The following is a 12,114-nucleotide window of genomic DNA, read 5'->3' as shown; positions in this document are numbered from 1 at the left end:
TTGTAATTTGTCGTTCTCAAACTAAGAACTGAACTGGGCATGAAAGCATTTAGGTTTTCAGCACCGAAGGCTTGGAATAACCTACAATCGAACCTTCAACTTCAAACCCTTGTTACATTAAATGAGTTTAAAGCTTCTATGAAAGGATTGCAGTCTACCTTGTCTGTATGCACATGTGTTATGTGAGCAAGTTTTAAAGTTGTAAATTTGATGTGTTGTTTACTGTTTTTAATGTAACCTTGCTGCTGCCCTCTTGGCCAGGTCTCCCTTGGAAAAGAGATCTTTGTTCTCAATGGGATTTTACCTGGTTAAATAAAGGCTAAATAAAAAAAAAAAAAGTAAGTAGTAACGTAACGTGTTGTTTGTTCTTATAGAGTAATTAGTTAGCGGTTATGTCAAATCAATGTTCGTTCATTAACGTTATGTTTATATCAGATGGCGCTTCTACTCGCTCAATGTGGTGCAAGCCGCCAGCTGTTAAGTTTAAAAGTACTTTTCAGCCACCCAACCGCTACACAACAGTAGCTTAGTCCGCACGGGCTATGAGGAGAGGCACTTTTAAACAGAGTTGTAGTCTAACTTTTGACACACCAAGCAAGCAGCACAGAGGAGCTATCGTTAGCTTCTGTGCTAAGAAGTTAACAACATAAACAGATGAGATCAGTGATAGAGTCGCTACAAGGAGAAATCTTTGTGCTCAAACAAATTGCTGTAAGTTTAAATAAAGCTGTAGTCACTCACAAATAGGCAAATTAAGTCGCTGGCCAAACATTGCTCACTTGGGAGTCGAGAAGTTTCTTTCAAAAAATTGGTAACAAAGGCACATCAAAAGATACCGGTATGGTGGTATAGTCACAAATATATACCACTTTCTAAAATATACCGGTATTAACTGTAATACCGGTGTACCGCCCAGCCCTATTAGATACGAAAGCAAACAACCTGAATGTCATTGACAACACCACGCAAGAACCTTTTCTTTACTTTTATATAAAAAATCATATCATTTGAAAATAAATATGCTTTACTGTTTAACATGGACACATAAAACAGGTTATTAGTGATAAAACAGACACAAAAAAGGCGCTAATAAATCAGGTTTCTAGGACATGATGGCAGAGGAGGGGTCTTCAATGTCGAACATGTCGCAGTAGTTATTTGTCCTTGCGCGATAAACAGAAACACACACACTACTTTCTTACATCATCATCAGTGTTTTGTTTGAATAATTCAGGTGTCCTCGCTACAGGGGAACCATATAGGGAATGTTAGTAAATAAATTCTGAAGTCTTTTTTTTTTGGTTGGTGTTTTTTTTGTTTCTTATGTATATGATAATATTCATATATATATATATATATATATATATATATATATATATATATATATATATATATATATATATATATACACACACACACACATACATACATACATATATACACATACATATATACAGTACAGGCCAAAAGTTTGGACACACCTTTTCATTCCATGCATTTTCAATGCATTTTCTTTATTTTCATGACTATTTACAATGTAGATTGTCACTGAAGGCATCACAACTATGAATGAACACATGTGGAGTTATGTACTTAACAAATAAAGATGAAATACCTAAAAACATGTTTTTTATTCTAGTTTCTTCAAAATAGCCATCCTTTGCTCTGATTACTGCTTTGCACACTCTTGGCATTCTCTCGATGAGCTTCAAGCACACCTGTGAAGTGAAAACCATTTCAGGTGACTACCTCTTGAAGCGAGATCGAGAGAATGCCAAGAGTGTGCAAAGCAGTAATCAGAGCAAAGGGTGGCTATTTTGAAGAGACTATAATATAAAACATGTTTTCAGTTATTTCACCTTTTTTTGTTAAGTACATAACTCCACATGTGTTCAATCATTGTTTTGATACCTTCAGTGACAATCTACAATGTAAAGAGTCATGAAAATAAAGAAAACCGATTGAATGAGAAGGTGTGTCCAAACTTTTTGCCTGTACTATATATATATATATATATATATATATATATATATATATATATATATATATATATATATATATATATATATATATATTAGTGATATAAAAAAGAGCACGGAGAATCCATGCTAAGACGGTGGCGGGACACAACACTGCATATACTGCATATATAAATAGAGCACATTAAATATGGTAAATAAAAGGAATACTGAAAAATAGTCTATGACATAAATTACCTTGAATGGACTATGGCATTGAGGGGTGGTATTATTAAGTTATGTACACTTTCAGAGGGGATGCACGAATGAGATGACTGCGTTAAATCCTCTGGCAAATAATTTATAAAGCACTTCACAAATTTCTGTAGTCTGTCTTTAGCGCTGTTATTTCTTCTTGTTCCGCCAGTACAGTTTTTTTTTCAGTGGTTTTCATTTCAGTATCCCTTTGAAATTCACTCCTTGGAAGAAAGGCAGCCTTCTTGTGGAAGATTCCCACCCGCTGTCCTATTTGTCTTCCACATTAAAAAGCAAGACATCCATGTTTGAATCCATGCCGAAGCGCTCCTCCTTTTTCCTCATCCTCCTCCTCCTCTTCTTCTTTTTCTATGTCAGTTAAATCTTACAGCGTCTTGGCACACCAGCACAGTAGACTCACATCCAGTGAAGTGAAAGCGACGGTTATTAAAAGGCAAAAAGAACAAAAACCAGGTGGCCTGGTGGTCGGAATTGTAGCAGCAAACCATTGTGTACACACACTTACACACACAAGTCATCTAGATGTACAGTTGGGCTGGAAAAGGCGAGTCTCTCTCTCCAAAACGCGGAATGCTTTCCACGGGTGGGTGGGTCAGAAAAAAGGTGAAAGTGCTGTGCTGTGAAATATCTCTTATATTGTATTCAAGGAATAATAATATATCAGAGTATTCCTTCATTCTTGTTACATGTGCTGCTCCCTTCTCCGTCCCCTCTCATCTTCTGGGCTTGTCACATCTGATCCAGGAGCAAAAGAAAAGCAAAGTTCAGAAAATAATTAAAAACTGTTGACATGTCAAAATAGACATATTGTTTCCATTTATACAATGTCAAGGTAAATAAACACCCAGCATGTTGTTCCTGTTTGTTATCAGGCGAGTAGGAACCATGCCTGGCGACAGAAATGGGATCTTGCATGTCGCACTAAAAAGGCAGGAAAAATGCATTTTACGCATGTTAACTAAATGTAAAAATTATTATGAAACTGTAAAATATACAATTAAATAGTGTGGTATTAAATGATACTTTTTAGTAAGTGCAATTTTTAAATTTATAAAAAACAAACAAACAAAAAAAACACGTCCATTTAGGTATTCCATTCGGTAAGTCGGGGACAATTGTATTTTTACACTTTATTATTCAATACATCATTTAATACATCGGATTAAATTTAGGTTTACATTATTGCCGGGTGACAGAAGTCGGACCTTCCATACCTTACATAATGAGTGAAAAAAAGCATTTTACCAATGCCCCCCCCCCCAAAAATTCAAATAAACATGGCAAAATATACAATACATATTGTGATATTAAAGGATACTTTCGATCAAGTGTAATTTTAATCAAGAAATGTAATAAAAATCGCAATGAGCAAATACAAAAAATTAATAGTCCTATTAGCTATTCCACCTAGTAAGTCTAAGACAATTGTATTTCGACACATTTATTATTAAATATATACATTTTTAAAATTAAATACATTAATTTTTTAGATTTACATTATTGCGGCCTATCAGAAGTGGGATCTTTAAAAGACAGGAGACATGCATTTAACCAATGTCAAATAAAATAAGAAAAACTATGATCAAATTGTAAATTACACAATTAAATATTGTAGTATTAAATGATACTTTTTAGTAAGTGTAATTTTGATTTCAAAAACAAAACAAAAAACAAAACACGTCCAATTAGGTATTTCATCCAGTAAGCGTTAGACAATTGTATTTTTACACTTTATTTGTCAATACATCATTTAATAAATCTGGATTTATTTATTACATTTTTAGGTTTACATTATTGTCGGGTGACAGAAGTAGGATCTTCCATACCTTACATAATAGGTGAAAAAAAGCATTTTACCAATGCCAACCATTTAAAAAAATAAAAATAAACATGGTAAAATATACGATAAATATTGTGATATTAAATGATACTTTCAAGCAAGTGTAATTTTAATGAAGAAATGGAATAAAAATCGCAGAGAGAAAATACAAAAAATAAATAGTCCTATTAGGTATTCCACCTAGTAAGTCTAAGACAATTGTATTTCTACATATTTATTATTAAATACATCAATATTTTTAATTAAATACATTAATTTTTTAGATTTACATTATTGCCGGGTATCTGAAGTGGGATCTTTAAAAGGCAGGAGACATGCATTTAGGGCTGCAACAACTAATCGATTATAAAAATAGTTGGCGATTAATTTAGTCATCAATTTGTTGGATCTATGCTATGCGCATGCACAGCGGCTACTTTTTTATTTTATTTTTTTATTTTTTTTATAAACCTTTATTTATAAACGGCAACATTTACAAACAGCTGAGAAACAATAATCAAAATAAGTATGGTGCCAGTATGGTGCCAGTATGCTGTTTTTTTCCAATAAAATACTGGAAAGGATAGAAATGTAGTTTGTCTCTTTTATCCGATTATTGATCGATTAATCTAAGTAATAATCGACAGATTAATCGATTATCAAATTAGTTGTTAGTTGCAGCCCTACATGCATTTAACCAATGTCAAATAAAATAAGAAAAATTATGATAAAATTGTAAGTTACACAATGAAATATTGTGGTTTTAAATAATACTTTCAAGTAAATGTAATTTTCATTATAAAATGGAAAAAGTTGCAGCAAAAAAACAAAAAAACTCAAATAAATAAAAAGTCCTATTAGGCATTCCATTCAGTATGTAGAAGGCAATTAGATTTTTACAGATTTAATATTTACTATATAAGCAACCGTGCCAGCAACTTGAGGGTTACAGCTTCCGCCATCCTCATCACTGCCGTTGTGTCCTTGGGCAAGACACTTAACCCACCTGCTCCTCGTGCCACCCATACTAGTTTAAATGTAGCTTAATGGGTTTCACTATGTGAAACGCTTTGAGTCTCTAAAGAAAAAGCTCTATAAAAATATAATTCACTTTACTAACAAATGAAGAAAAATGGTCAAATATGCATTTGAATATGGTCATGTTAAATTATGATTTGAAATAAATGTACTTTTAATCATTGAAGTGAAACAGTAAAAAATAAATACATTCATTAAATGGTCCTGTCAGCCATTCCATTCAGTAAGTCGAATGAAATGGTGTTTATCAGTATTTATTTATTCATTTTAATTGTAAAAATAATAATTTCTATTCACATTAGCAGACAATTTGTAATACATTTGCAAGTTTTCCTTTTTTTTAAAACTATTATTCACTATTAAGTAATAGTAGTTTTTCTTTTTGCCATTTTCCAACAATAATGATTTCTAATAGTTATCCATTAATGTGTTGGTATTAGTTGAACACAGGCATAATTATAAAAAATATTTTATGATGATTTCACAGTTAAAACAGGCCCTCTACATGCAACCACAACCTGGATGTGCAATAAGATGCAATAAATCACATTTATCAGCCAATCAGAAGCGGTAAGAAAGCACTTTGCAGAAAAGGTCGGTGTAAAGGTACAGAGAAAAAGCTGTTTAAAAAACAAAACAAAACAGACAAAAGTGAGTCAGTGTGCAGACTAAAGGCCACACTTAAATACCTGCAAGTCCTCTCGTTGAGCTCTAGTTGGCGATCTTTACAAAACTCGTCCGTGTGTTTGCACGAGCAGCGACAGGTTAGCGGATCCTGCACGAACAAATGCTTTCTTCTCTCCGAGCACGGCTTGCAAACACTGGACGGAGACACACACACACAGAGGCAGGGACAGACAGACAAGACGGAAGGAGAGATGAGGATTATCAACAGTGTAGAATTACCACATGCTAGGAAAAGGTCAGCCTCAGGTCATCCGCCCCCCACCCACCCCCACTCTTTTTCGTATGCCCCAGTTTGCTCTTCCAACTGTTTGCGCAGCATGTGACAGTCTGACCAGTATTGCACACCGCGGGCTAATAGTATTGCAGAAAAACGACCCGCCTGTCCGCCCCCAAAACTTTCTCCTTTGATTGGACCACTCACATTTGTTAGACGTGCAACATTAAAACGAGACATAAGTCAGCAGGTTCATGGTGGACTCAAATCTTCTGTACAAAAGTCCCCAAATGTACTTCAAGTCTTTAGTACTGGTGCGGCCTGCTGGTTGAGTTTAAGTTCTCCAACTCAAAATCACTGGAAAATCACTGGAAAGTGCCACAACCAATCCGCATTGAATGCAACTGGGCTTTTGCAGCGGAGTGGAGACTCTGGGCTAAGACCTCAAAACAATATACGCTAACATTAGCAAGTGTGCTTTGATTGGGTCATGGCTAAATGTTACAATCTGCCTGATCGAAAAGAGCGAAAAATAGTACCTCGTAGTATCCGCTTTTGTCAATAGAGCTTGAAAGTGTGACGTGGAAAGGCAAAGCATCATGGGTCTTACTGCATAGGAATAGCATCTTTACATTGGGTTGAATGCATGTCCTAAAGTAGTTTTTTTTTCTTTAAAAAGGGACAAGCGGTAGAAAATGGATGGAAGGATGGAAGTTCGAAATATGTCACAAACATAAATAACTGCCACAATGTTTGTCATAATCGCTTCAGGAAAAGAAAAAAGATTTGGTGAGATTTGGCTCGTTTTCAGCGCAAAAGCAAAGCTGAGTGGAAAAACAAGTTGCCTCAATATTGAAGCTATTATCATATATATCTGATTTATGACACCAAAAGACTTTCAAATGTTGTGAATGAATAGACATGATCAAAAGAGTATCAATCTCACAGAGATTCCAGAGCCATTTCAAGAGTAAATGAGGAAGCCAGTCACGTGATCCATGACGTAGCGTTAGGAAACCATATCATTAACAATGCTAATCAATGAGATTTTATGAGATCCAACATCGATTACTTTTGGAAAAGTTATGATCCAGGCCTTTATATTTTTGAACCTGGACACAAAGAGGATGAACAATAAGTTTTAGAAGCCTGGTGCGAAAAGGATCCAGCTTTATTGAAACACTATAGCATCAGCAGCATTGCTCGGTGCTAGAAATACAAACTAACCATAATCAACCATAATAAAACAAACACTTACTGTACAATTTCCGCTATGGCTAAGATGCCGACCGATGGGACGCTCGCATAATACTGTTTAGACAAAGATCCAATCGCAATGCTCGTGAAGGGTTAAAAAAAAGTTGCCGCAACTATTTCGTCATCTTTGGGCATGTCAAAGTCGATCGGCCTGTCGGTCCATGTCCACATTTGTCTACTACCAGGTGATAGATGCATGAATTATAATCGAGAATTTACTTTCAGCAAGTTTAAGACCCAGCAGAAGTAGCCCCCGGCTTAGTGTGTCAACAATAGTAAGCTAGCATTAGCTCACAGTTATCAATGCATCGCTAAAATACGCCGTCTGCGTATGGGCTTATAATAACAATATCACTCTTATTTGGTTAACTTTCAGGTCACGACATGTAAATGGAGTGTTATTAAAATTTTCTGGATGTTTTTTTAAAGGGTATAATGTGCGCAACAGATGACCCTCCATCTGTTGACTCAATTGTTAGCTATTTATTTTTGATTTCTAATGCATAAAAAAGCCAAGCATATGTGTTCTTGTCTTACATAAGGATTGAGAATGATAAACAGCACATCTCTTTCCAATCTTTGCGTATTTCCAGTACGACTGATCTGACAATATGGTCAGAGTGCAGAAGCGTTACTACAGTGACGTAGAATCTACGAAAATTGCCGAAGATATTTGGAACAGAATATTCAAAATGGCCGACTGAATTTGTGGCATTTTGTGATGTTTAGAGGGTATTTTCACATACTTTGCGGATTGTAAATACAATTGGATATGGTTTAATGTATACAGTGAAACACAAATAAGCATTTAAAGTCAACTTTTTTTTTCCATTCTACTGGTACTTTAAGTTAGCCGTGGCACAGCTACGATCAACGTACGGTAAAAAGCATGTTGTTGGTTTACTTTTAGTCTTGGCTAAGCACAAAATTCATAAGAATTATTTTCCAAGAGGGAGCGCAGTGATCAAAGAATTTAAAAGTAAAAATAGGATTGTTTTTTCAGGGAACCCTGCTTATGAAACGAGGCCGGGGGACAAGCACGCATCTCGGACACGCAAAAGATGAAAGCCGTAGATTACGCACAATTTGAACAAGGCACAATGTGCCTTTGTAGACTATGCATTCTAAAATTCTTCACATATAAACAAGTTTGGCGGCACTTTTACTTCTTATCTAACTCTTTCAACCATCGGACATGCTCATACGAGTCAATTCTACCATTTTTTATTATTTTTTTCAGGTAGCATGTCTTGGGAATAGGGTACAGTTTGTCTTGGTATGGTCCCTTGTTTTTTATTTTTATTTTGTTAATTGCTCGCTTTCACATTGTAAACAAAACCTTTATCCAACAAGTATGTCGACCCAGCCCCCACGATGCATTGAGCCCTATGGAAACAGAAACAGGCTAAGCTAACATTAAACTAAGACAAACTTTATTGATCCACAAGGTAAATTGGCATGTTTGGTTTGTTTTGGTGATGGCCAAGTGTTGCAATCTGTTTGACCTCCACTTTGTATCTAATTATGCCAATTAAAAATCTAAGTACCCCAAATGAAAGGGTGCCAAAACGTGGTACAGATCAGTTATTCAGGTACCCCTCACTACCTCTAAAAATATTCTGTTCTGTTACGATCTGCTGGTGTCCCAATAGAACCACATTTGACGCATTGGTCTAAACAAGACATGCCAACACATATGGAGGGTCTTCCGTATTTATCTGAGCGGAGACTGTGGGCAGCGAGGATCAAAATGAAGACAAGTAGTACAATATGTAGTGCGAAGACTGGGCCGGACAGGCTAAGCCAACATTAGCATGTGTGGTTTATTTTGGTGATAGCTAAATATTACAACATGCTAGAGCAGGGGTGTCAAACGTACAGCCCAAGGGCCGGATCAGGCCCGCGAACACGTTCTTTCCGGCCCGCGGGATGAGTTTGCTAAGTATAAAAATGTACCTGAAATTTTTTAATGAAAGAAACAGCTGTTCTAAATGTGTCCACTGGATGTCGCAATAGCAATTAATTTTATCTTTGTAGATGATGCTACATATGTAAAAAATAAACAACATGATGTTCGTACATCAGCCAAGGAAAATGATCAAACTACATAAATAGCATACTGTAATTTGATTTTGATATAACTTTTTTTATCTTAAAAGATTGAAAATTAACACCAATGAGTTGACTGATGAACACTATCATATAATTTATTCAGAAAATATAAATAACGACAAATAAAGTATACATACTATTAACCGCAAGAGGTAATTGTAAAAACAAAACAAAAATAACATTATGATTTGTACAATTGTGTGCTTGTTCTATTTTTAAACAAATACAACAATCTGAAGTTGTCTTTATTTTTAAGTTATCGTGCCATGATTTTACCAGTCCGGCCCACTTGGGAGTAGATTTTTCTCCATGTGGCCCCCGATCTAAAATGAGTTTGGCGCCCCTGTGCTAGAGCGAAAAGAGCAAACAATAGTACCTTTTAGTACCTGCTTTTGCCAAAAGGAACAGTAACGGACTAAACAAACATTAGCATATCTATATATTTTGGTAATAGCTACTGTAAATATTACAATCTGCTCGATGTATAAGCGCAATAAATAGTACCTCTTAATACCTGCTTTATCCAATGGGCAGAGAAACCGTACCTAGTACCCCGTAGTACCTTGACAATAGGAACAGAAACAGGCTAAGCTAACATTAGCATGTGTGGTTTATTTTAGTGGTAGCTAAATAATAAAACCAGAGCGAGAAATAGTACCTTCTAGTATCTGCTTTTGCCAATTAGAACAGAAACAGGCGCCGCTCTGTGTTGTGCTTCTGATCTTCCCTTACTGCCAGACTTTTTGAGCAAAGAGCCAACCAACATCGCCCCAATTGAGAGGTAAGTGTGCTAACTGCTAAGCCAAAAGCCTGAGCTGCAAACCAAGCTGCTAGCACACTGTTTAAAGTTGTCAGGGAGTGAGGTTTACAAACGTACACCTAATGCAGCAAACCTGGCTGGCCCCTCTTACATTAACATTAGCATGTGTGGTTTAGCTAATTGTCACATTCTGCTAGACAGATTAGTACTATTTGCTTTTGCCAATATGAACACAAACAGTCTAAGCTAATATTAGCATGTGTGATTTATATGGTGATAGCGATATATTACACTCTGCTCGACCGAAAAGAGCAAAAAATAGTACCTTGCAGTATAGTACCTGCAGAAACAGGCTAAGCTAACATTAGCATGTCTGGTTTATTTTGGTCATTGCTAGCCACGTATACTCAAAAATGTAAATTTGCTCGAACTTAGAGTGAAAAAATAGTACCTAATAGTACAGTATCTGCTTTGGTCGTTGAAAACGGGGGTAATTAAAGTACAATGGAACCTCTATTTGCGTCCTTTTCGGTTTACGAACATTTACATTGCGTCGAATATGTCTCTGTGTGCAAACCATATCTTGTATGTCTCTATTCATTTTGCATGCTGCTTGAAGCCACTTTGAAGAGGCGCGGCCCCCGACATCAAATCCTGTTTACATTCTGTACGCACGGGCACGGCTTTTTGAAAAAACTTTGACCGCAAGCGGGACTTCTAAAGTGTTTATTTCCACAATAGTCCGACCTTGCGCTGGTCAGAGCTGTGTCAGCCTGTCTTAGATATCACTGTGTGTGATCAGAAACATTTTAAAGGGGAACATTATCACCAGACCTATGTAAGCGTCAATATATACCTTGATGTTGCAGAAAAAAGACCATATATTTTTTTAACCGATTTCCGAACTCTAAATGGGTGAATTTTGGCGAATTAAACGCCTTTCTATTATTCGCTCTCGGAGCGATGACGTCACAACGTGACGTCACATCGGGAAGCAATCCGCCATTTTCTCACTTTCGTCGGTGTGTTGTCGGAGGGTGTAACAACACGAACAGGGACGGATTCAAGTTGCACCAGTGGCCCAAAGATGCGAAAGTGGCAAGAAATTGGACGAAATTTGTTCAAAATACGAGGGTGTGGGGAAAGCCGACGAAATGGTCAGTCGTTTGTTCTGCACACTTTACCGACGAAAGCTATGCTACGACAGAGATGGCAAGAATGAACCGAAGATGATCAAGAGAAGAATATCGACCCTAGCTTCCCTGGCCTGCTGACATCAACTCCAAAACTGGACAGATCAGCTTTCAGGAAAAGAGAGCGGATGAGGGTATGTCTACAGAATATATTAATTGATGAAAACTTTATTCATTACTCGCGGTTTTACGTAAATTATTATACATAAACTGTGTTTACCAATAATTTAGCTTAAAAACATTAATTTTTTTCAATCATTCGAGTACATTCGGGTAGTCTTGTGTAATGCAGTATTTTGTGTCTATTTAGGTATGGTTAACCTGAGTGCTGAAATCGTGGAAAAATATATGTTCTTAGCGTGCCTGAAATGGGCTGTCTGCACTCTCAAAGTGCATGTTGTTGCCAAATGTATTTCATATGCTGTAAACCTAGTTCATAGTTGTTAGTTTCCTTTAATGCCAAACAAACACATACCAATCGTTGGTTAGAAGGCGATCGCCAAATTCGTCCTCGCTTTCTCCCGTGTCGCTGGCTGTCGTGTCGTTTTCGTCGTTTTCGCTTGCATACGTTTCAAACCGATATGGCTCAATAGCTTCAGTTTCTTCTTCAATTTCGTTTTCGCTACCTGCCTCCACAATACAACCATCCGTTTCAATACATGCGTAATCTGTTGAATCGCTTAAGCCGCTGAAATCCGAGTCTGAATCCGAGCTAATGTCGCTATAGCTTGCTGTTCTATCCGCCATGATTGTTTGTATTGGCATCACTGTGTGACGTCACATGAAAATGGACGAGTGTA

The 12,114-nt window shown here is 36.5% G+C and overlaps 1 protein-coding gene across 1 annotated transcript in view; it reads right to left on the bottom strand.

Moving 5' to 3' along the window:
• Positions 1–2,048: 2,048 nt before the first annotated feature.
• vegfab (vascular endothelial growth factor Ab) overlaps positions 2,049–12,114 on the bottom strand; it is a 41,599-nt gene continuing 31,533 nt past the window's right edge. Inside the window, exons 6-7 of the mRNA XM_061929084.1 lie at positions 5,781–5,912; positions 2,049–2,969 (exon numbers count right to left, since the gene is read on the bottom strand). Coding sequence (XP_061785068.1) covers positions 2,948–2,969; positions 5,781–5,912 — 154 coding nt within the window. The 3' untranslated portion in view covers positions 2,049–2,947. The remainder of the gene's footprint in view (positions 2,970–5,780; positions 5,913–12,114) is intronic.

Source organism: Nerophis lumbriciformis, linkage group LG34 (assembly GCF_033978685.3).
Source record: "Nerophis lumbriciformis linkage group LG34, RoL_Nlum_v2.1, whole genome shotgun sequence".
Lineage (NCBI taxonomy): Eukaryota > Metazoa > Chordata > Actinopteri > Syngnathiformes > Syngnathidae > Nerophis > Nerophis lumbriciformis.
The sequence above is the reverse complement of the archived record's forward strand: the minus strand, read 5'-3'. Positions and strand labels throughout refer to the sequence as shown.